The 26,536-nt window shown below is 40.2% G+C and overlaps 2 protein-coding genes across 2 annotated transcripts in view; one reads left to right on the top strand and one right to left on the bottom strand.

Moving 5' to 3' along the window:
- The window catches only part of LOC121719376, a 176,079-nt gene extending 153,898 nt beyond the window's left edge, over positions 1 to 22,181 (bottom strand). Inside the window, exons 1-12 of the mRNA XM_042104889.1 lie at positions 22,163 to 22,181; positions 18,412 to 18,494; positions 17,559 to 18,236; positions 12,316 to 13,020; positions 11,170 to 11,877; positions 10,013 to 10,720; positions 8,851 to 9,558; positions 7,697 to 8,401; positions 6,549 to 7,256; positions 5,388 to 6,095; positions 4,241 to 4,948; positions 3,280 to 3,716 (exon numbers count right to left, since the gene is read on the bottom strand). Coding sequence (XP_041960823.1) covers positions 3,280 to 3,716; positions 4,241 to 4,948; positions 5,388 to 6,095; positions 6,549 to 7,256; positions 7,697 to 8,401; positions 8,851 to 9,558; positions 10,013 to 10,720; positions 11,170 to 11,877; positions 12,316 to 13,020; positions 17,559 to 18,236; positions 18,412 to 18,442 — 6,804 coding nt within the window. The 5' untranslated portion in view covers positions 18,443 to 18,494; positions 22,163 to 22,181. The remainder of the gene's footprint in view (positions 1 to 3,279; positions 3,717 to 4,240; positions 4,949 to 5,387; positions 6,096 to 6,548; positions 7,257 to 7,696; positions 8,402 to 8,850; positions 9,559 to 10,012; positions 10,721 to 11,169; positions 11,878 to 12,315; positions 13,021 to 17,558; positions 18,237 to 18,411; positions 18,495 to 22,162) is intronic.
- The window catches only part of LOC121719390 (NACHT, LRR and PYD domains-containing protein 12-like), a 705,660-nt gene that overhangs the window by 422,374 nt on the left and 256,750 nt on the right, over positions 1 to 26,536 (top strand). The gene's annotated exons all lie outside the window — the stretch shown is intronic.

Here is a 26,536-nt window from a genome sequence, read left to right on the forward strand (position 1 = left end):
GTTAAAGGAACCATATGTAAGAAATGTATTTCAATTAATCATAAAATGGCCCTGATATGTCACTAGACATTAAGAAATCATGTTCATTTTAAATAATATCACTGACAACAGTAGCAGTGTTTCCTCTATGTTGATTTGGTAGTGGCGGCCCCCCACGGTTTAATTGTCTTCCCCCACGGTATCAGAAATGGGGCAGACGCACAATAGGCACAGTTGCCTTTCAAAATTCATTGTGCAGACCTGTTGTAGATTCTCCAAATATACAGCTCAATCACAACTGAAAATAATGCCTCATTGTGTGTGAATAGAGGTAAATACTAGGGCTGTCAATCAATTAAAATATTCAAATTAATTACGGCTTCATGCCGAAACGCGTCGAAGTGTTTTAATTATGTTGTGCCCATTAAAATAAAGGCATTTTAACTACAAAGAAGATGAGTGCCTTGGTATTCTACAACTTTTCTAAAATGAACTAAGCCTGTCACCAAAGAGCACCATCTTTACAAAGTTTTTACAAAGCTCCTGGTAGCACTCCAACTGGACTTGATTCTCACTTATTTCTTTGCATTGATGTGCAACTATAGAGTTGATGAACTCCGGTGATATGCAAATTCCTTGCTGCAGACATTGCAGAGGACTATTTTCAACACTTTATTTTTTATCAACACCATCAGGCCGTTTTTTAAAAGTAAATGTTCCAATCAATGATCCAGGCAGCACATTTTCTTCTCTCTCCTTCATTTTACAGTCTAATTTTTACTGACTAGAACGGCTCGGGGTCAAAGGTTATACGGAATCGATTAATCTGCACTAATTGTTTTAATCAGTTATTTCTTCTCAAATTAATTAATCGAAATTAATCAGTTATTTTGACAGCCCTAGTGAATACATATAATTGTTTGTGTTGCAGCGAAGTGTCAGTTGTCAGTTCCGTGGGACGGGGTGACGGGGGGGGGTGGGTTCGGACAGGCCTGCCCCCACTGCTTAAAAAAATCCTAGAGGAAACACTGCAGTAGTCCGGCCAGGATATTGTCATTTAAAAAGTGAAGTTGCAGCCCTCAATTGATGTTGATGGTGTCATGTTGTGTTTTGGCCTGATGCGCCACCCTCCACCTACTTACTAATCACAAAGTCAGTAGTGTTTCGGCATCCGGGTTGCCAGCTCTGTCAGTCAGGGGGGAGGGGGAGGGGATACACCGCTCTACAGTAATTTGAAAGTGATTGCACCAGTATGGTGCAAGTGATTGTAATAGTTTTGGCCACAATCTTACATACGGTTCCTTTAAGCTCACTGTCCTCATAAACCAAAACCACAACTGACCCATGAGGGGAGGCTCGATGCTCTTCACCAGCTCATTCTCCTCATTCAGGTCCTCCAGCTGCTGTATACTGTAATATTTCTATAACTTTATTGAACTGAACTATCTAATATTATTTGTACTTCTAGTGCAGTGGTTCTCAAATGGGGGTACGTGAAGGCACTCCAGGGGGTATGTGAGATTTTAAAATATACATATATTTAAAAAGTAGAATCCATGCAAAATTACTTAAAAAATGCTTTTAAAATACTTAAAACAATTATTTAATAAATATTTCAGGAAAATATAAGTTCATAAAATGAATTTTATATTTCAGTAGGCTATTCAATTTCATTATCCTAAAAACCCAGAGTCCCCCCTATACCAGGATGGTTCAACCCAACCTGTCACATGCCACCCACCATCACCTGTCAATCACTGTCAAAACTCAAACGATGGAGTCGTGGTTGAAGCGGTAATTCTGATGGCACAGTGCTCTGTTTTAAGTCTTTTTTCTCAACTAAAAATGCTTTGTGCTGGTTAGGGGGTACTTGGCTGAAAAAATATTTCACAGGGGGTACATCACTGAAAAAAGGTTGAGAACCACTGTTCTAGTGAACCAACACTAGTGAAAACACCTATATACAAATACTAATTTATTTATTTTTATTTATTTATTATTTTTATTTTATATTTTTATTTATTTATTATTTTTATTTTTTAGTACATTACTTCTAACTGAACGAATGTCAGACCTGCCATGTTCAATGATGGAGGAAAGTACTTCTGCCACTTAGTCGGGAGTGGACTATGTTTGCTCTGAGTCAAACATCATGTTCATAACATATTTACACTTACTATCGGGGGCAGTGTCCTTGCTCTTTGCCAGCTCAATCTCTTCCATCTGTTCCTCCAACTGCTGCACCTCCATCTTCCAGTCTGCTGCTGTGGTCTCATTTGTCCTCCCTTCCTCATACTGGAAATGGCTTCCTCCATTGAGAACCACTAACTCATAAACCTTCTTCAGTACACCTGGCCTGCTCTCCTCACCTGTCCAGTGAACATATCTGTTCCCACATTTCTCAACCAGCCACTGCAGGGCCTCTCCTTCACTCTCAATGTACTCCTCAATGTTCCTGTCCACTGACAGGTCATCAGAGGAGTCAAACATCACTATGGCGTGATCCCAAACTCTGTCCCCCAGAAGCCCCAGATGTGTCTGGAATTGTCTCCTTCTTCTCTCAGTGAAGTGAAGATCTGTGTCAATGCTCAGCACTAAAGCATGTGGACCAGGATCACACAGAGACACCAACTCTGCTTTAGTCTCTTCTAGACTTCTCTTACTTGGTGTCATCGTAACTATAGTGATCTCTCGACCTCCCCTGATTTCCTCCGCACACTGAAGAGTGACTCCTTCTGCCATCTCTCCTCTGTCACGGTCTGTGTTTCGTTCGGAAGTGAACTCCTCAACATACTGCAGGAGCATCACCTTTATCCCACAGAGAGGCTGTGGTTCACCTGTAAAAACAATTGATTAAATTATAATTAACACACACACGCACACAAACACACAGACACACACACTGTGAATATCACCAAATAATGTTTTGCTCCATTGTACTCCAATTTCATATTACTTGATCCCTGCATCTCCATCATTAATTCTAACAAATAGCTAATCATGTCTCTTGATTTGTCTAAAAAAACACTCACCCATGACATATTTAAACATAACCTCCTGTTTGTAAGCTCTTGTCTCTCTGTCCTCCGCTCTTGTAGTGAGACGTCTCCTCTTGTTCTCCACTTCCTGTAGAAGAGTTTTGTCAACCTCAAAGTGACGTCCACCATTTCCTGCTACCATCTCCTCAATCTTCTCCAGCAGCTGTGTGACCTGCTTGTCATCTCTGTTCTGATTATTGAGGACATGATATCTGTTCCCACATTTCTCTACCAGATACCTGATGTGTTCTTCACTTTCAATGTACTGCTCAATGGTTGTGTCTCCCAGACAGTCTCCACAGGTGAACAGCACCATGGTGTGACTCCAGACTCTGTTACTGAGAAGCTCCAGATGTTGTTGAATATTTAGTTTCTTGTCCACTGTCAAAGAATTAGCTACTTTTACAAGCAATAAGAGAATATGAGGTCCTGGAGGACACAGAGACACACTGAGGACAATCTCCTGTTTAGTGAGATCAGGAGTGTCTATGAGGTTGATATTACTCCACCATCCTGGAGCCTTGACTACAGTGACCTGTCTCCCTGCTACTTCTCCCTGTCTCTTCACACACTGAGCTGTTCTTCTCTTCAGGTCAAACTCCTCTCTGCCCAGGATGGTGTTTCCTGATGAACTCTTCCCAGATCTTCTGTATCCCAGCAGCACAACTCTGAACTCTGACCGCGGGGATGAATTCCCTGCTGAAAAGAATATATAAATATATTTGACATTATATGACCATGTTATCATAAGAACTTTGTGAACTTTAAGCAACAGTAAGGAGTTTTGGTTTAAATCTAGTGAGCTAACCACCAAAAGTGCATGTACACCTTGTACACACCACTTACAGCCCCACTGGCAATGCTAAATGTTGGTGCATGTCTGGCGATACAGCTGACAATGGACTGATGTGTAAACTTTTCTTTCATTTTCACAGGGACTTACGCCCCGGAACACAGAACTATAGTGCACATCCTGGATTGTTAGTGGGAACGGCACATGTGTTTACATGTGATGCACATGATATCAAAATGAATTTGAAGATGAAACCAAAGATAACAGGCAGATAAAAACTAGCCAATCAAGTGTAAAGCAAATGCAGTGTTGCTTCAATTTAACTAACTTAACTATTTTACTAATTTCTTCCATGGCCATAAGAATTAACATTATGATATATTTGATTCGATGTTTCATAGGCAAGAGATTAAGATTGTTAAATACTCACACTTCAGCGACTGCAGGTGTTGTCTTTGCTTCTCCACCTTCATCAGTCTCTCTGTTGCTCTCTCTTCTTCTTTCTCCCTCCTCTCCTTCACTTCCTCCAGTCTCTTTCTGTCCATCTCATAGTGACGGCCTCCGTTTCCAGAGATAATTTCCTCCATCTTCTCCATCAGCTCTGTGATCTGTGTTCTGTCACCTATGTCCTCATTGTTGAGAACATGATATCTGTTCCCACATTTCTCTACCAGATATCTGATATGTTCTTCACTCTCAATGTACTGCTCAATGGTTGTGTTTCCCAGCCAGTCTCCACAGGTAAACAGCACCATGGTGTGACACCAGACTCTGTCACTGAGAATCTCCACATGTTCTTGGATGTTTCTAATGTCATCCTGCGCGATAGATTGAGCTAATTGTACTAGCAGTAAGAGAATGTGAGGTCCTGGAGGACACAGAGACACACTGAGCACAATCTCCTGTTTAGTGAGCTCAGGAGTGTTTATGAGGTTGACATTCTTCCACCATCCTGGAGCCTTGACTACAGTGACCTGTCTGCCTGCTACTTCTCCCTGTCTCTTCACACACTGAGCTGTTCTTCTCTTCAGGTCAAACTCCTCTCTGCCCAGGATGGTGTTTCCTGATGAACTCTTCCCAGCATTTCTGTATCCCAGCAACACAACTCTGAACTCTGACTGGGGGGATGCATGTCCTGCTGTATAAAATACAGAAATGACAACTATTGTAGATGTTTCTTTGGTTACACTTTACTTGATGGTATCTACATAAGAGTAACATGACACTATCATAAATATTAGAAACAAGTCATAAATGTTTATGACATAACATAACGCTTATGTCAGTCGCTTCTGTCAAGTGTCATTCAGTTTTTGTCATGTAGTTTTTGTTTATATAGATACCGTCAAGTAAAGTGTTACTGTTTCTTTTTATTACATGCATTGTTCATTCTACTTTGATGAAGAACATTTTACGGTGTGTCTAATGCATTCTACTGATATATATATTGGGTAAATGTTTCATACAACCAAGTCCTTTCATTTAACTGAATTCACATATTACCCAATTTATGGCAGTTAAAAAAATAGACAAACTTTTATTTTTTATTACAAAACACATCAATGAGACAAACTCACGCTTCAGCGACTGCAGGTGTTGTCTTTGCTTCTCCACCTTCATCAGTCTCTCTGTTGCTCTCTCTTCTTCTTTCTCCCTCCTCTCCTTCACTTCCTCCAGTCTCTTTCTGTCCATCTCATAGTGACGGCCTCCGTTTCCAGAGATAATTTCCTCCATCTTCTCCATCAGCTCTGTGATCTGTGTTCTGTCACCTATGTCCTCATTGTTGAGAACATGATATCTGTTCCCACATTTCTCTACCAGATATCTGAGGTGTTCTTCACTCTCAATGTACTGCTCAATGGTTGTGTTTCCCAGCCAGTCTCCACGGGTAAACAGCACCATGGTGTGACACCAGACTCTGTCACTGAGAATCTCGACATGTTCTTGGATGTTTCTAATGTCATCCTGCGCGATAGATTGAGCTACTTGTACTAGCAGTAAGAGAATGTGAGGTCCTGGAGGACACAGAGACACACTGAGCACAATCTCCTGTTTAGTGAGCTCAGGAGTGTTTATGAGGTTGACATTCTTCCACCATCCTGGAGCCTTGACTACAGTGACCTGTCTGCCTGCTACTTCTCCCTGTCTCTTCACACACTGAGCTGTTCTTCTCTTCAGGTCAAAGTCCTCTCTGCCCAGGATGGTGTTTCCTGATGAACTCTTCCCAGATGTTCTGTATCCCAGCAGCACAACTCTGAACTCTGACTGGGGGGATGCATGTCCTGCTGTATAAAATACAGAAATGACAACTATTGTAGATGTTTCTTTAGTTATACTTTACTTGATGGTATCTACATAAGAGTAACATGACACTGTCATAAACGTGTCATAAATATTAGAAACAAGTCATAAATGTTTATGACATAACATAACGCTTATGTCAGTCGCTTCTGTCAAGTGTCGTTCAGTTTTTGTCATGTAGTTTTTGTTTATATAGATACCGTCAAGTAAAGTGTTACCGTTTCTTTTTGTTACATGCATTGTTCATTCTACTTTGATGAAGAACATTTTACGGTGCGTCTAATGCATTCTACTGATATATATATATTTGAGTTAATGTTTCATACAACCAAGTCCTTTTATTTAACTGAATTCACATATTACCCAATTTATGGCAGTTAAAAAAATAGACAAACTTTTATTTTTTATTACAAAACACATCAATGAGACAAACTCACGCTTCAGCGACTGCAGGTGTTGTCTTTGCTTCTCCACCTTCATCAGTCTCTCTGTTGCTCTCTCTTCTTCTTTCTCCCTCCTCTCCTTCACTTCCTCCACTCTCTTTCTGTCCATCTCATAGTGACGGCCCCCGTTTCCAGAGATAATTTCCTCCATCTTCTCCATCAGCTCTGTGATCTTTGTTCTGTCACCTTTGTCCTCATCGTTGAGAACATGATATCTGTTCCCACATTTCTCTACCAGATATCTGAGGTGTTCTTCACTCTCAATGTACTGCTCAATGGTTGTGTTTCCCAGCCAGTCTCCACGGGTAAACAGCACCATGGTGTGACACCAGACTCTGTCACTGAGAATCTCCACATGTTCTTGGATGTGTCTAATGTCATCCTGCGCGATAGATTGAGCTACTTGTACTAGCAGTAAGAGAATGTGAGGTCCTGGAGGACACAGAGACACACTGAGCACAATCTCCTGTTTAGTGAGCTCAGGAGTGTTTATGAGGTTGACATTCTTCCACCATCCTGGAGCCTTGACTACAGTGACCTGTCTGCCTGCTACTTCTCCCTGTCTCTTCACACACTGAGCTGTTCTTCTCTTCAGGTCAAACTCCTCTCTGCCCAGGATGGTGTTTCCTGATGAACTCTTCCCAGATGTTCTTTGTCCCAGCAGCACAACTCTGAACTCTGACTGGGGGGATGCATGTCCTGCTGTATAAAATACAGAAATGACAACTATTGTAGATGTTTCTTTGGTTACACTTTACTTGATGGTATCTACATAAGAGTAACATGACACTGTCATAAATATTAGAAACAAGTCATAAATGTTTATGACATAACATAACGCTTATTTCAGTCGCTTCTGTCAAGTGTCATTCAGTTTTTGTCATGTAGTTTTTGTTTATATAGATACCGTCAAGTAAAGTGTTACTGTTTCTTTTTATTACATGCATTGTTCATTCTACTTTCATGAAGAAAATTTTACGGTGTGTCTAATGCATTCTACTGATATATATATTTGGGTAAATGTTTCATACTACCAAGTCCTTTTATTTAACTGAATTCACATATTACCCAATTTATGGCAGTTAAAAAAATAGACAAACTTTTATTTTTTATTACAAAACACATCAATGAGACAAACTCACGCTTCAGCGACTGCAGGTGTTGTCTTTGCCTCTCCACCTTCATCAGTCTCTCTGTTGCTCTCTCTTCTTTCTCCCTCCTTTCTTTCACTTCCTCCACTCTCTTTCTGTCCATCTCATAGTGACAGCCTCCGTTTCCAGAGATAATTTCCTCCATCTTCTCCATCAGCTCTGTGATCTGTGTTCTGTCACCTTTGTCCTCATTGTTGAGAACATGATATCTGTTCCCACATTTCTCTACCAGATATCTGAGGTGTTCTTCACTCTCAATGCACTGCTCAATGGTTGTGTCTCCCAGCCAGTCTCCACAGGTAAACAGCACCATAGTGTTACTCCAGACTCTGTCACTGAGAATCTCCAGATGTTCTTGGATGTTTCTAATGACATCTTGTGTGTAAGAATGACCTACTTTTATAATCAGTAAGAGAATGTGAGGTCCTGGAGGACACAGAGACACACTGAGCACAATCTCCTGTTTAGTGAGCTCAGGAGTGTTTATGAGGTTGAAATTAATCCACCATCCTGGAGCCTTGACTACAGTGACCTGTCTGCCTGCTACTTCTCCCTGTCTCTTCACACACTGAGCTGTTCTTCTCTTCAGGTCAAACTCCTCTCTGCCCAGGATGGTGTTTCCTGATGAACTCTTCCCAGATGTTCTGCATCCCAGCAGCACAACTCTGAACTCTGACTGGGGGGATGCATGTCCTGCTGAATAAAATACAGAAATTACAACTATTGTAAATGCTTCTTTGGTTACACTTTACTTGATGGTATCTACATAAGAGTAACATGACACTGTCATAAACGTGTCATAAATATTAGAAACAAGTCATAAATGTTTATGACATAACATAACGCTTATGTCAGTCGCTTCTGTCAAGTGTCATTCAGTTTTTGTCATGTAGTTTTTGTTTATATAGATACCGTCAAGTAAAGTGTTACCGTTTCTTTTTATTACATGCATTGTTCATTCTACTTTGATGAAGAACATTTTACGGTGTGTCTAATGCATTCTACTGATATATATTTGGGTAAGTCTTTCATACAACCAAGTCCTTTTATTTAACTGAATTCACATATTACCCAATTTATGGCAGTTAAAAAAATAGACAAACTTTTATTTTTTATTACAAAACACATCAATGAGACAAACTCACGCTTCAGCGACTGCAGGTGTTGTCTTTGCTTCTCCACCTTCATCAGTCTCTCTGTTGCTCTCTCTTCTTCTTTCTCCCTCCTCTCCTTCACTTCCTCCAGTCTCTTTCTGTCCATCTCACAGTGTCGGCCTCCGTTTCCAGAGATAATTTCCTCCATCTTCTCCATCAGCTCTGTGATCTGTGTTCTGTCACCTATGTCCTCATTGTTGAGAACATGATATCTGTTCCCACATTTCTCTACCAGATATCTGAGGTGTTCTTCACTCTCAATGTACTGCTCAATGGTTGCGTTTCCCAGCCAGTCTCCACGGGTAAACAGCACCATGGTGTGACACCAGACTCTGTCACTGAGAATCTCCACATGTTCTTGGATGTTTCTAATGTCATCCTGATCGAAAGAATGAGCTACTTGTACTAGCAGTAAGAGAATGTGAGGTCCTGGAGGACACAGAGACACACTGAGCACAATCTCCTGTTTAGTGAGCTCAGGAGTGTTTATGAGGTTGACATTCTTCCACCATCCTGGAGCCTTGACTACAGTGACCTGTCTGCCTGCTACTTCTCCCTGTCTCTTCACACACTGAGCTGTTCTTCTCTTCAGGTCAAACTCCTCTCTGCCCAGGATGGTGTTTCCTGATGAACTCTTCCCAGACATTCTGTATCCCAGCAGCACAACTCTGAACTCTGACTGGGGGGATGCATGTCCTGCTGTATAAAATACAGAAATGACAACTATTGTAGATGTTTCTTTGGTTACACTTTACTTGATGGTATGTACATAAGAGTAACATGACACTGTCATAAACGTGTCATAAATATTAGAAACAAGTCATAAATGTTTATGACATAACATAAAGCTTATGTCAGTCGCTTCTGTCAAGTGTCATTCAGTTTTTGTCATGTAGTTTTTGTTTATATAGATACCGTCAAGTAAAGTGTTACCGTTTCTTTTTATTACATGCATTGTTCATTCTACTTTGATGAAGAACATTTTACGGTGTGTCTAATGCATTCTACTGATATATATATATATTTGGGTAAATGTTTCATACAACCAAGACCTTTTATTTAACTGAATTCACATATTACCCAATTTATGGCAGTTAAAAAATAGACAAACTTTTATTTTTTATTACAAAACACATCAATGAGACAAACTCACGCTTCAGCGACTGCAGGTGTTGTCTTTGCTTCTCCACCTTCATCAGTCTCTCTGTTGCTCTCTCTTCTTCTTTCTCCCTCCTTTCTTTCACTTCCTCCACTCTCTTTCTGTCCATCTCATAGTGACGGCCTCCGTTTCCAGAGATAATTTCCTCCATCTTCTCCATCAGCTCTGTGATCTGTGTTCTGTCACCTATGTCCTCATTGTTGAGAACATGATATCTGTTCCCACATTTCTCTACCAAATATCTGAGGTGTTCTTCACTCTCAATGTACTGCTCAATGGTTGCGTTTCCCAGCCAGTCTCCACGGGTAAACAGCACCATGGTGTGACACCAGACTCTGTCACTGAGAATCTCCACATGTTCTTGGATGTTTCTAATGTCATCCTGCGCGATAGAATGAGCTACTTGTACTAGCAGTAAGAGAATGTGAGGTCCTGGAGGACACAGAGACACACTGAGCACAATCTCCTGTTTAGTGAGCTCAGGAGTGTTTATGAGGTTGACATTCTTCCACCATCCTGGAGCCTTGACTACAGTGACCTGTCTGCCTGCTACTTCTCCCTGTCTCTTCACACACTGAGCTGTTCTTCTCTTCAGGTCAAACTCCTCTCTGCCCAGGATGGTGTTTCCTGATGAACTCTTCCCAGACATTCTGTATCCCAGCAGCACAACTCTGAACTCTGACTGGGGGGATGCATGTCCTGCTGTATAAAATACAGAAACGACAACTATTGTAGATGTTTCTTTGGTTACACTTTACTTGATGGTATCTACATAAGAGTAACATGACACTGTCATAAACATGTCATAAATATTAGAAACAAGTCATAAATGTTTATGACATAACATAACGCTTATGTCAGTCGCTTCTGTCAAGTGTCATTCAGTTTTTGTCATGTAGTTTTTGTTTATATAGATACCGTCAAGTAAAGTGTTACCGTTTCTTTTTATTACATGCATTGTTCATTCTACTTTGATGAAGAACATTTTACGGTGTGTCTAATGCATTCTACTGATATATATTTGGGTAAATATTTCATACAACCAAGTCCTTTTATTTAACTGAATTCACATATTACCCAATTTATGGCAGTTAAAAAAATAGACAAACTTTTATTTTTTATTACAAAACACATCAATGAGACAAACTCACGCTTCAGCGACTGCAGGTGTTGTCTTTGCTTCTCCACCTTCATCAGTCTCTCTGTTGCTCTCTCTTCTTCTTTCTCCCTCCTCTCCTTCACTTCCTCCAGTCTCTTTCTGTCCATCTCATAGTGACGGCCTCCGTTTCCAGAGATAATTTCCTCCATCTTCTCCATCAGCTCTGTGATCTGTGTTCTGTCACCTTTGTCCTCATTGTTGAGAACATGATATCTGTTCCCACATTTCTCTACCAGATATCTGATGTGTTCTTCACTCTCAATGTACTGCTCAATGGTTACGTTTCCCAGCCAGTCTCCACGGGTAAACAGCACCATGGTGTGACACCAGACTCTGTCACTGAGAATCTCCACATGTTCTTGGATGTTTCTAATGTCATCCTGCTCGATAGATTGAGCTACTTGTACTAGCAGTAAGAGAATGTGAGGTCCTGGAGGACACAGAGACACACTGAGCACAATCTCCTGTTTAGTGAGCTCAGGAGTGTTTATGAGGTTGACATTCTTCCACCATCCTGGAGCCTTGACTACAGTGACCTGTCTGCCTGCTACTTCTCCCTGTCTCTTCACACACTGAGCTGTTCTTCTCTTCAGGTCAAACTCCTCTCTGCCCAGGATGGTGTTTCCTGATGAACTCTTGCCAGATGTTCTGTATCCCAGCAGCACAACTCTGAACTCTGACTGGGGGGATGCATGTCCTGCTGTATAAAATACAGAAATGACAACTATTGTAGATTTTTCTTTGGTTACACTTTACTTGATGGTATCTACATAAGAGTAACATGACACTGTCATAAATATTAGAAACAAGTCATAAATGTTTATGACATAACATAACGCTTATGTCAGTCGCTTCTGTCAAGTGTCATTCAGTTTTTGTCATGTAGTTTTTGTTTATATAGATACCGTCAAGTAAAGTGTTACCGTTTCTTTTTATTACATGCATTGTTCATTCTACTTTGATGAAGAACATTTTACGGTGTGTCTAATGCATTCTACTGATATATATTTGGGTAAATGTTTCATACAACCAAGTCCTTTTATTTAACTGAATTCACATATTACCCAATTTATGGCAGTTAAAAAAATAGACAAACTTTTATTTTTTATTACAAAACACATCAATGAGACAAACTCACGCTTCAGCGACTGCAGGTGTTGTCTTTGCTTCTCCACCTTCATCAGTCTCTCTGTTGCTCTCTCTTCTTCTTTCTCCCTCCTCTCCTTCACTTCCTCCAGTCTCTTTCTGTCCATCTCATAGTGACGGCCTCCGTTTCCAGAGATAATTTCCTCCATCTTCTCCATCAGCTCTGTGATCTGTGTTCTGTCACCTATGTCCTCATTGTTGAGAACATGATATCTGTTCCCACATTTCTCTACCAGATATCTGATATGTTCTTCACTCTCAATGTACTGCTCAATGGTTGCATTTCCCAGCCAGTCTCCACGGGTAAACAGCACCATGGTGTGACACCAGACTCTGTCACTGAGAATCTCCACATGTTCTTGGATGTTTCTAATGTAATCCTGTGTTGACGCTTCGGCTATTTTTACAATCAGTAAGAAAATGTGAGGTCCTGGAGGACACAGAGACACACTGAACACGATCTCCTGTTTAGTGAGCTCAAGACAGGTTTTGAGGTTGAAATTAATCCACCATCCTGGAGCCTTAACTACAGTGACCTGTCTGCCTGTTACTTCTCCCTGTCTCTTCACACACTGAGCTGTTCTTCTCTTCAGGTCAAACTCCTCTCTGCCCAGGATGGTGTTTCCTGATGAACTCTTCCCAGATGTTCTGTATCCCAGTAGCACAACTCTGAACTCTGAAAGGGGGCATGTATTTTCTGTAAAATAAAATACAGAAATTACAGCTATTGTAATAGCAATAGCAATGTTTGTGCGCGGGATATGGGAATAAGGTGAATAAACCATAGAATAAACGCTCTATCTATGTGTGCCATTTTAAAATAACGGTGAGCGGCTAGGGACATTTGTGAAATACAGCGCCGTCTTTGGCATGCAAAGAAAAACTTTCTTGGATTCATCTGCTGAGTTTCCCTACATTAAGCGATGTAAGTTATGAACCCATTTTCTACAAGCTACATGTCTTCCTAACATTCTGACATTGGCATTTTCCAACGAAACAAATAAAGAGAAAAAATAACTTTGTTTTGTCTGTCAAAGCTCTTGTGCACAACCACATGTTCAAAGGCTCTAGACCAGAGACAGTTGATAAAGTAACCTACCATAGTTTTGCTAGAACTAGCAGACTACCACAAAGTTGCTGAATGTATGTTATTTCAGGTTAGTTTGCAACAATGTACAAGTCCTGCTTCCTAGCTAGGGAACATCACTAGCCATTCCCATTCACGTTCAGTTTACTGTGCTAACGTTAGCTAACTAGCTCGGTTAACAGGCAAAATTAAATGATTTATTCCATGTCCGAAAGTGTGCTTCGTTGGCATCACACACAAGCAATGACAAAAGAGAAACGCTTATGTTTTGACACGCCTATTTATGAGTCCGGAACTAGGGCCATCATCTAAGTAGATTCACAACGAGATGAGGTGCGACCAGAGTAGATATGGTAACGTTAAATGCTTCGCGACGACTTGCAACAGCTGGCAACGACGTGCACCATTTAATTCACACTGCTGCAACTCCTTCTGCGACAGTTTTGTCTCAACGCGTTATGTTTTTGATATACGACGGCTACCGTAGTTCTATTAGGTTGCAATATAATCCCTAAACACTAGATGGGAGAACTTCTTACACATGGGACCTTTAAAAACAACTAGACAAACTCTTTTTTTTATTACAAAACACATCAATGAGACAAACTCACGCTTCAGCGACTGCAGGTGTTGTCTTTGCTTCTCCACCTTCATCAGTCTCTCTGTTGCTCTCTCTTCTTCTTTCTCCCTCCTCTCCTTTACTTCCTCCAGTCTATTTCTGTCCATCTCATAGTGATGTCCACTGTTTCCTGCTAACATTTCTTCAATTTTCGCCAGAAGCTCTGTGACCTGATCTTTATCATCCTTTTTTTCATTGTTGAATACATGATATCTGTTCCCACATTGCTCAATGAGCCAGCAAAGATCCCGTCCCTCACTCTCAATGTGCTGCTCAATGAGTGTGTCTCCCAGCCAGTCTCCAAAGTCAAACAGCACCATGGTGTGACTCCAGATAGCCTTACTAAACAGTGTCAGATATTTTTGCAGTTGTAGTCTGACTTGAGAAGTCACAGCTGTGTCTAGAGCTACAATCAATAAAAAAACATGGGGTCCAGGATCACACAACGACACACTCATTAAAGTTTCCTGCTTCAGAAAAACAGGAGGATTATCCATGCTGTGTAGCTCCCACCCTGGAGTGTCGACCACAGTGACCTGCCTCCCTGCCACCTCCCCCTCTCTCTTCTCACACTTTGATATAGTGCGCAACTCAAACACATCTTCACCCAGGATGGTGTTCCCTGTTGAAGACTTCCCATAGTTCTTCGACCCCAGCAAAATAATCCTCAGAGATGACTGATGTATTTGACCTGTAAAAGTAGGCACAAACATACTGAACTGTTTTTGGTATTATTTTTGTTTCTACTATCCTGATGCAATTATTCAATAATTAAGTAAATAAATGCAGATCAACAATATGCGATAACATTTAATTGCTCTCCATGTTTTCTAAAAGCATAGATTCAGATACAGTGCCTACTGTATAACAAGTATTAACCCCTCCATGAATATTTTTCCTTTTTTTGCTTTTATAAATTGAATTGGCCAATTTGCTATAGGCTTTTTTCAATTAATAAAAAAAAAAAACTCTCTAATGTCAAAGTTCAATGTTCTATTTATAAAAGCAAAAAGGGGGAAAATACTTTTTTTTATAGTATATCCATCCATCCTACTCACCCTGTGTTGACCTGAGATCATGTCTTTGTTTCTTCACCTTTATCATTCTCTCTTCTGCTCTGCTTCTTTCTATCTTTTCTCTCTCTTCTAAGTCTCTCAAAAGACCTCTGTCCATCTTAAAATGAGAGCAGCCATTTCCTGCCACCATGTCTTCAATCTTCTCCAGCAGCTCCGTCGCCTGCCTTCCATCAGTGCTGTTGTGATTGTTGAGGACATGATATCTGTTCCCACATTTCTCAGTGAGCCATTTCAGGGCATCTCCTTCACTCTCAATGTGCTGCTCTATGGGTGTGTCTCCCAGCCAGTCTCCATGGGTGAATAGCAATATGGTGTATCTCCACACTCTCTCACTGAGAAGCTCAAGGTGTTGCCTGGCTGAAATTCTCTGTGCTTCAGTGAATAAGATGTCTGCTCGTGTGATCAAAAGGAACACATGTGGCCCCTGGCCACACAAACCTGGACTAAGTTGAATTGCTCTTTTGGTCATTTCAGGGCTCCACTCCTTAGAATAATGACTCCACCATCCAGGTGCCTCCACCACAGTGACCTGCCTGCCAGCTACATCTCCCTGTCTCTTCACACAAACAGCAGATCTTTGTCCAGGCTGAAACTCCTCTCTGCCCAGGATAGTGTTTCCTGATGAACTCTTCCCAGCATCTTTAAATCCCAGCAGCACAACTCTCAACTCTGATAGGGGTGATGATGTTCCTAATAGAGTGAACACATGTAGTTGTAGCATTTAAAAATGGGACAAACTTAAAATGGAGCATTTAAACATGGGGCGGCAGAACAATGCCGAGTTTTAGCAGGGATGATAGTTCAGTGAAAAAGAATGCAGAGTCATTCCATCTCCTTTCATCTAAATTCTGAAAATCTTCCCACCTGAATTTCCTGGAAAAATTCTAATAAAAGGCAGTGGCGGCTGGTCAATAGAGGGCGCTGCCCCCTCCCGTGAAATATTGACTCTTACATATCTACCAAGATCAACCATGAATCAATCAAACCTAACAAATACGAAATAAATAAACAAAATACACTGAGTTTTTACTGTAGTGTACTCATAGGGCAGGTAAAACACTGCCAGCAATCATTAAATCAGTCTACATCGGGTCGTCTCTCTCAAAATTTCGTCTACATCACATGCAATGTCCTAGTCCAAGGCACCGGGGAAAATATATTCTGGAATGCCGTATCCAGGCCTGACACGACAATATCCCCACATGTAGACTGATGTAGACAGAATTTTGAGAGACGACCCGATGTAGACTGATTTGTTTTGTCTCAGTGAAATGCTATTTTGTGTTTTGACTTGGAAAAACACACTTGTGTTTGTTTTGATGTGTAAATAAATACCAATACTTGAAGTTTGGATCCCCTGTATGTTTACAGAACTATGACAAAAGTATGACCTCAAACTGACATAGTCTACCTTGTGCACAGAGAAAGCAAAAGCCAGATGTGTTTTTTATTCAGACCATCAGTGTGTAGTTGGCACATTGTGTGCTTACTATTGTGATAGCTTGTGTTTACTGTTTGATACGAAAACATCATTTTTACGAAGGTGTGAAGAGTTAAGCAAGGTGTGCTAGCTTTGCAAGAGAACTACAATGTTATGCTGATTGGGTGAAAGGTTTTCCTATTTGTGTGTAGAGTTTTGTAAAAAAAAAAAGCCATAGTTACAAAAAATGTGCTTAAGCAATCAGAAAAAACTAATATAGTTTGAGTAAAGCTACCAACTCAACAATTTTGTGCATGTGTTAATTGAAACACATTATTTTCAATGATTGTCTCTAAGGAAGACGTTGTCATACATGGGAAAAATACACATAAAATACACATTTTTGAGCCTTAATGTCTGATCTAAGAGAGTACAGTGTTTAACCTGGTACCAGAGATGCTTACTGTAAAATCTAAGTCTTCTACCTGAAAAACTGGGGACTCAACAACTCTTCAAATATGCTATTTTATTTTATTTTGGAAGAAGTAGCTACCATTCTAGGTTATTCTTGAGCTACACACCTGACATTCCATGTCTGGATGCTATTAGTAACAGATAATGACTGTAGAAAATGTGAAGGCTACATGTGAGAGTTTTCCAGATATTGCTGTTTAAAATGGCTTTTCAGAATATGATGCCAAAAAATGCCCTGATACCCCTCATTCAATATTTTTTAATGAGAAAACTATTAACAGTAGAGACTTAATATTTTGGATTTGTAATATTAAGAAGTGTATCTTTTTACCAGAATTGTTTAAGGAAATTCTGAGATGGTCAGGTGGGAGGCATTGGGTGAAAGGAGACGGAATGACTCTGCAAACGTTCACCAGCACACGTACAACCGTCAATATATCTACTTATCCAAGCAATAAATGGATCATTCAAAACATTTCCACTGCATTAACCAATGTAAACCATTTAAATGTTGGCAGAACTACAGAACACTACATGAGTTCAACTGGATACAAATTACCTGTTAATAATCGGTTAGATATTGCTGTTCGTGTTCCCTTTTCTTTGTCTTTTCTTCTCTTCTCTTCTACTTCCTCCAGTCTCTGTCTGTCCATCTCATAATGACTGTTGCTATTCCCGGCCGCCATCTTGTCTATCTTCTCCAGCAGCTCTGTGACTTGCATTTTATCCTTGTTCTTGATGTTGAGGACATGATATCTTTTCCCACAATTCTCTACAAGCTGCTGGAGCATTTTCCCTTTAACCTCAAAGGCTTTCTCTTCTGCAGGAGTCTCCTGAATGAACAGAACTAGAGAGTGTTCCCAGGCTCCATGGCCCAGAAGACTCAGGTGGTTTGATGTGGCTTTTCTCTCTGCCTCTGTGAAGGTCATGTTCTCATGGATGACCAACAGAAATGCATGAGGTCCTGGAGGACACAGAGTCACACTGAGAACAATCTCCTGTTTAAGGAGATTAGGAGAGTCCTTATAATAACATTCACTATAATCCTTCCATCCTGGAGTGTCCACCACAGTGACCTGTCTCCCTGCTACCTCTCCCTGTCTCTTCACACACTGCAGTGTTCTCACATCAGGGTCAAACTCTTCTCTGCCCAGGATGGTGTTTCCTGCTGAACTCCTCCAAGCGTCTCTGTTCCCCAGCAGCACAATCCTCAAGTCTATTAGATTGGAGATATCACCTGATCATGAGACAACACAGTCTGATCACTCATGAACAGTTGAACTTTCCAAACACTTCTCAATGATGTTTGTAGTTTTCAGCAAATAATCATAATCATTATATATTTGTCATATAATGTAGTATAATATCATTATATATCACATTAAAGATAACAGAGAGGTTGATATGCTCACCTCTGGAGGCCTGTGGTCCTTCAGCTGCCATCTTTCTTGCTTCGGCTTCACTGGACTTTCAACATCAGCATCAGACTTTCATTCTATCAGAAACATATCAGTTACTTTATGTTTCAAACATGACTGGACTCAGGAGGATGAAAGCAATCATTTCTTTGGATTGACCCCTTAAACACTACACTACCAACAATATTCTGGCCTCTGAGATTGGACATTTACTATAATTTGGATCAATCGAACTCCAAAACTAAACTATTTCCCTGTTAAACAACAGTATAGAACTGGCAGTAGGGTTGTCATTATTGTTCTGATATTTCAACAATGCACTACTCTGATAGCTTCCTGTTGAATAAATGCCATTATTTGTGACACCACCAAGAGGACAGGTCAATGCTAATTGAGAAAGCAATTTCACCTTTAACACAGAAGGGAGCAATCGGAAAGTTACCTATTTTCACCCGTGCCCTATTTTTGCCCTTTTACATGTAGATAGATGATAGATAGATACTTTATTGATCCCCAAGGGGAAATTCAAGTATGTGTATGACTTAATATTCATTTTCAAATCAAGACGGCGAATACCTACAGAAACACAAGCACCCGTCCCATAGCACCCGTATCGAAATTATCTCTGTACCAAAAATGACACTGTAGGCCTACAGTGACTCAAAGAGCTGTTATGTAGGCTAAACAGTGTTTTAAGGCTGCATGTACAAAAGCGCTTGGAGCTCCAGTGGAATTTTGATTTCACAACAAGAATTCCCTCTGATGGTCCGGTCATGCCACCTAGAAATATCCGCCCCTGTGATTATGCTCCCACTGCAAGTGTTCATGTGCTTTCAGGTAGACTGCTGTTGTTCACAGCACTAAGCTATTTATGGTTACTGATATACTCCGAGTCTCTGGCCCTCTCTTAGAGCCAGGCATAGTGAGCTGGCCCTCGGAAGAAAAAGTTTGGGGACCACTGCTCTACATTGTTAGTATCTAGTTGTTTTGTAGGAATAGTAGGCTACGCTTGTAGGCCCTATGACTTTCCTTTCTAAAATAATTAGCGAACTCCATCCCCATCAACGAACTTACTATGGCCAATATTTTTGAAATTTCACAGTCTTGGTTTCATTAGGAGGACATGAATTCTGGGTGGATTTGTGCGTGCCTCAGACTCGTGGTGTGAGAGCGAAATTGGAGCGGCCTCCACACTCCAACAAAGTTCCATCCGCTCCTCGCTCGCTCGCACTCCTCTCACTAGCTCTGATGCAAGTGTATGCCGCTTTCATGTAACAAAAACGGCAAATTCCTTCATTAAAATTGTTGGTGAATGTGATTGCAAAATGTCATACGCTAGCGCGTCATGCCTTACAATGCCCCTTAGCTCTTCTGAAATCTTCTCTCAGGGTGTATTGCTTAAATAAATATTTTTTCTATCTTTTAAAAATAGACATTCTATGCTACATCATATTAAAATATTTTTCCATCACTCATCAGTTATATATTTTTAATCAAATTGCATCTTTCCCTATCCCCAACCCTGGACAAAATCTATAATAAATGTATAATACAAGCGTTTTTCAAAGCCAATTAAATCTAGTTTCCAAAGCAGAAATGACCAGTTGTGTCCATGGAGGTATTATATATAACTGACTATGTCCCGCCCCATTTATTTCAATGGCCCATGCTAGGCTAGCTACATTAGCCAAAAAAGTTTGAAATTGACCACAGCCAAAGTCCTTTTAGGCAGGTCCCTCCACTCGGCGGCTATATTGCAATGCTTTTCGGGCACTTATCGGGCATCTATTTCGGGTAGAACCACGCAAATGCAATGCTTCACTAATCACGACACACTAACTTCCATCTGCGAGATCACAACATACCACATGTTTAGCACAATGTATTCACATGTCAACTTTTGGCGGTGGAAGGGGATGAATACTGTATGTACACGACTGCCATGTTTGTGTTACGAACTAACTCCATACATTTCTATGGGAGATTCTTTGAGTGCTGTGTCTCCTCATTAGAAAGTATCTATCTATCTATCTATCTATCTGCCGCAGCCATTTTTATGAAAATGGCGTTTTATGGATGCTCGTTTCTGGCACCAGCTAGAATTAGCCAATTAGGTTCCATGTTACAGACGGAGACAACGTAAGGTAGCCTACAACGATATGACATTGATGAAGATTGGACATTCCCTCAGAGGAAAAGAAGTTGTTCGGGAACACGCTTCACCCACCCTCGTTATAGGCGCAAATTTATTTAATTGGTTGGGATAACATTTTGGGAACGGTGGTAGAAGTTTTCCCCGTGTCTCGAAGTCTTAGGCTATTTAATGTGATGTTCATATGTGATAATAAGCAATGTGAATCAATATTGAGTAATTATTCACTTTAGGCTACACAAATAATGATCAAATGCTATATTTGGACAGGCTGCTAATTGCGGAATATGTAGACTATTCAACAAAAATTACTATAATTAAGTAGACATGGGACTTAAGCTTTGAATTAAATTTCAAAGCAGTCACATGAGTGTGTGAAACGAAGCTTCACATGATTTATCACAAAACAAATCAAGCTCCAATATAAGGCTATGTTTACACATGGCCGGTTATTTTCATAAACTTAATTTCACCCTCTCCATAATCAAAAATAACATTGTGCCGTTTTCAGAAAAAATTTCGTTTAAACTAACCCGTGTATATGTCGTCAAGAGCATGTCAATACTGTAGCAGTGTAACGAGAAGCTCAAGCCCATGTTAGCCAATCAGAATCCTGAAAATAGCAACAAATCACTTCCTCTTTCTCTTTTATGTTGCAGTCAGACATAAAATCTCCGCCTCATCACATAAATCTCCGTTTGTACCTGTTTAGACGCAAACGAGCAAACAGTGCTTTTCCCAAAAAAACGATCAGTCCGGAGTTTTTAAAAACTGTTTGTGAGGGAGTAAAACCTCCACTTGCGTCTAAATGAGAGGGTCAAACTATCAAACTAGAAAAATATCACGGTTTGCATCGTATTCGTTGTCGTCTAACACCACCTAAAGCTTCACTCCAAATTGGTTCATATCTTCGATACACGCCTCAAAGCAGGGGGTTCACAGGTAACATACTCTTTGGACTGTGTTCTGGTTTGCCAGCTCTTTGCTTTCTTCAGTTTTGTGGCCAAGGGCCTGTTTTTTCACATAGGGCAGGCCGTTCTTTGTTGGATTTGTTTTTTGACTTCTGTTAAAGTAAACGTTTGAAATGATTCTGCACTTGAGTCCGATCTCTTTACAAAACCTGCAAGTTGGTTTGATTAAAGGTGATCTAAGCGATCTAAGCATTTTTAGGCTTAAGAACATTTTTTGTCACCTAGGCCTATAGAAAACATCCCCTGAACACACTGTAAAAAATACAGTCTCTAGACAGCCCAGGCTCCGCAAACGGCAATAAAAACAAACTTGTGGAACCTGCCCCATCAAACATAACAAACCATATTCCAGCCAATAACTGACGAAATGTGAATTAAGGAGAGCTTGAATGGGAGAAAGTAGCAAGCTAGTTCTCTGTTTTGTTTGAACGTCCACAGAAGTGACATTGCTCAACATCGCTTATAGCACCTTTAATGTAGGTTACAGATAATATCTGTAATTTCACATTGTTTTGTATACTGTTTTTTTGTTTTGTTTTTTTAAAAAAGAAACAACATTTCAAATATGTAGTTATTTTCTGTTGAAATAATATTGTTTAACATATACAATGGTTAAACTTACTCTTTCTCTTCTGCTCTCACAGGTGTCCGTAAGCATAATATGTCAGTAATGAGGGTTGTGACAAAGCAGCTCAGTGCTGGGAATTTTAAGGAGCAGAAACCTGTTGGACAGGGTGCAGGATGCACTGAAGTGGGACGGTTCCACAACAACACAGAGTATGACCACACAAATCTATCAGTGTCTCAGGGCCCTCAGAGGAAATATAGATGTGTTCAATGTGATTGTTTGGATGTGTTCTTCCACTTGTTTTAGAAATAAGTTCCCAGGGATGGCAAATGTGTGAGGTTCCCAAGTAAAGAATTTAAGGTGCATAGTCTGTACAAATCAAGACAGCATGGTATGTACAAAATGTTCCAGTCAACACTAACCAAACCTGTTTACTGTTTTGCTGTTGTTAACAGAGATGTTGAGAGGTGATTTTTGAGATGCATCTAAGAGTATTTTTCTTGGCTCCGAGGCTCTTTTCAACTCCTTGATTTGTTTAACCCTTAAAGGAGTACCGTCGGAATGTTGAGAAATGAACGTTCTAAAGAATATCTGGGTTCATTGAATTCAACATAGAATTTTAGAACCTTCAATTGTTGCGGAACTTAGAATGTTCAAAAACCTACACCTTTAAGGGTTAAGCTGATCTGGAGTCAGTTCCCCTTTTCATAGACTCTCTCCTCTTCCTCTGCCACAAGAACAACTTCAGTTCTGTCCTCAGATTACCCATAGCCATATCTACTCTTTCTAACTCATCGCTGAAATGACACAACTTGTATAAAAACATCACTACCACTATACTCATCATTCCTTCTGAGTTGAAATATGCGGGCGCGCACACGCACACACAATGTGAACACAAGAGCATAATTTTCAAATACCATCCATCAGCATATATTGCCATATTGCGTACTTACATAATACATCCATGCTTGACTTTGGTCAGGGTGAATATCCTAGGGTCCACTGTGCAGTCTAGATTATAGTGTCAATAGCTATCCAAGAGTGAAGTCAAGGTCCAAGTGAAAAGTTTTTCATTGTGCAACCTTGAGCCAAAAAATTTGATTAAAAACTCCCTGGTGTAACTAACCTTAGTTGTTTATTTAACTCACGTAAGAGCAGTCATGCTGTAACAGCATCAAACACAGTAATGCAATGTTACTACAGTAGATCACTCTACCAACCCTGCAGATTTGGGTATAAGAAATTCATACTTTTGTAATAGTCGATATGCTATGATGATTTGACTTCTCCCTCTCCCTCCCTCCAAACACACACACACACACACACACACACACACACAGCCACACACACAGCCACACACACACAGCAACACTAGATACAAGGCCATAATCATAATATACTTTGAGGGGGACATGTTCCCCTATAGACAGAAGTTGTTATACTACAATAGCCTCATTCCGAAATAATCATTTGCAGATTTAATTGTAATGGTAGCCAGCTGGTCCGTAGCTGTGCAGTATGTACATTTGTAAACCTCCCTCCCAATCCCAATGCCTTAAGAGCAGCCTGGGCTTTTAGCTCGACTGGTAGGCTACCATGCTCGACTTCTGATCCGAGGTGATGCTGTTTGTGGGTTTGAGTGTGCAGGGCTGAGCCGTGGGGTTCAACACAACACACATTGCATAATCACAAACTGAACTTAACAATTTTTAACTAGAATAAACTCTATAGGCCTACACAACTATATTGAGTGGGCAGCCGTGGCACTCTGGACTTGTAACCGGAGGGTTGCCGGTTCGAGCCCCGACCAGTGGGCCGCAGCTGAAGTGCCCAAGGCACCTAACCCCTCACTGCTCCCCGAGCGCCGCCGTTGTAGCAGGCAGCTCACTGCGCTGGGATTAGTGTGTGCTTCACCTCACTGTGTGTTCACTGTGTGCTGTTTGTGTTTCACTAATTCACCGATTGGGTTAAATGCAGAGACCAAATTTCCCTCACGGGATCAAAAAAGTATATATACTAATATACTTATACAACTAGCCGGCAGAAAGTTTTTTGATGAGACACCATGTTGTAGCACCTTGCCAATACTCAGGGGCGCCTGCAGGAACTAATGGTACGCATGACATTGAACTGTCTGCAATGGCATAAACAAAAGTTATGTTGTTTGATCAGTCAGAGAGCTCAGAGTAATTTGTTGAGAAATCAAGACCTGTTTACCACCATCTCAAAGTGGCCACAAATGGGGTGTAGTAGGCCTAAGACTGGACAAGACAGTAAACAAGGTTTATGTATTATTATTATTATTATTATTATTATTATTATTATTATTATGCTCTTTTTTATTATGCTCTTTTTTGAAGGCATGGCCATAGATAGCCTAGTCTTTGCAAGCAATATGTCTAACAAAAATATGCAAACTTAAGTTTATTATAAGTGTGCATATTTTTGTTAGACATATTGCTTGCAAAGACTAGGCTATCTATGGCCATGCCCTCAAAAAAGAGCATCTCCACTTTAGCACTAATTAGTGACTAGGTAAGTCTCTATATACTGAAAACAATACCAACTATATTTTCTGATCTTAATATAAGATGAATAACACTTGGTTAGACTGTATTAGATAAGCAGTTTTTGCAGTGTAGCCTATTAATGCCAAGTTGTTGATGTCCACATCTTGAAACAACAACCTTTCAATAGGCCCTATTTTAAGCTACTAATTATGCCCCATAAGCAATGTCAAATTCAGTAGCCTAGTGAGACACATTCTTGCCTCTGGGATACATTAAGAAATTATGAGTATTGAGTTGAGTGAATTAGCTCAACATTGTGTGCTGATAACCATATATAGATAGCCGAGTAAAAGAAAACAACAAGTACAACAACACTGAAACACATGGTCTGCAGCTTTACCCAGATTCCCAAAACCCAGTTTAGACACACTTTAAGGTCTATATTCGAACAATGGAATGGCCAGTTTGAAATTGCTATCTTGACGGCTTAGTAAGTTCGCCAGATGCCAGGCAAATTGTGTTTTGACTGTAACATCCATTAAATCTTTTTAGAGCAAAGAAGGCCATATCATTACCATGGAGACAGATTAAATTATTAACAAATTTGCAGATATCCCGCGTCATTGTTCTCTGGTCCTGAGACTACAACCCGACTCTGAAAAAGTTGGGACACTTTGTAAAATGTGAATTAAAAAAATGCAATAATTTACAACCCCTATATGGAGAATAGTTCAAAGACAACATATCAACTGTTGAAGGAATTTGACAATTTCATGGAAAATATAAGCACATATTTTGAATTTGATATGAGCAATACGTCGCTAAAAAGTTGGGACGAGGCAACAAAAAAATAAAGACAACAAAAGGAGGAACATTTCACAATTGATTAGGTGAACTGTTACCATGGATGGGGATAAAAAAGAGCATCCCAGAGAGACTTTCTTATGTCAGGAAAACAATGCCAAAATGAATTCTGCATAATATTCAAACAAGTCCAAGTGCTAAAATGGCCTGTCTGCAGTCCAGACCTATGTAATTGGGTGCATCAAGGAATGAAAAACATACCAGTAATTAATAATTCCCCAAACTGTTGAGTAGATTAAATCCTATATCGGGCAGAAATGGGACCACATTCTCAAAACTCTAGCTACTGGTCTCCTCAGTTACTAAACATTCACAGAATATTGTTAAATGTGGAGCTGAAGCAACACAGTAAAAATGCTAGCACTAAATTCAAAATTAACATATATTTTCCCAAACAAAAGAACAATACAATTTCTCTCCTTCAACAGTGTATATATTGTCTTTGGCCTATTCTCAATTACATATAGGCTTGTCATGATTTGTAAATCATCGCATTCTTATTTTATTCACATTTTACAAAGTGTCCCGTCTTTTCAGAATTCTTGAATTATCTCCTGTGTGTTGGGAGTCCTGGGAGATTCTGTCAAGTGTTTTGCTGCCACCAATGATTTCCTGTGTGTTGTTACTATTTATGTTGACCTTTTCTCAACTGAGAAACGCTAGTGAATAAACACTAGCCCCTCTGTGAGTTTTCAGCCATCTTGGTTTTGGTCCCCTCAGAAAGCCAGTACGGGGGTTCCTGATCAGCAACCACAGGGCAGCCCCCATGATATGCAAATGTAAATGCAAATCAGGTTTATAGGCCAAGTTACTTGTGTATACAAGGAGTTTGGCCTCTGAATTTATCCCATCCGTAAATTAGTGAACACACAGTGAGGTGATGCACACAATGATTACCCATAGCCATATCTACTCTTTCTAACTCATCGCTGAAATGACAAAACTTGTATAAAAACATCACTACCACTATATTCATCATTCCTTCTGAGTTGAAATATGCGGGCGCGCACATGCACACACAATGTGAACACAAGAGCATCATTTTCAAATA

This window comes from Alosa sapidissima, chromosome 9 (genome assembly GCF_018492685.1).
Source record: "Alosa sapidissima isolate fAloSap1 chromosome 9, fAloSap1.pri, whole genome shotgun sequence".
Taxonomy (NCBI): domain Eukaryota; kingdom Metazoa; phylum Chordata; class Actinopteri; order Clupeiformes; family Clupeidae; genus Alosa; species Alosa sapidissima.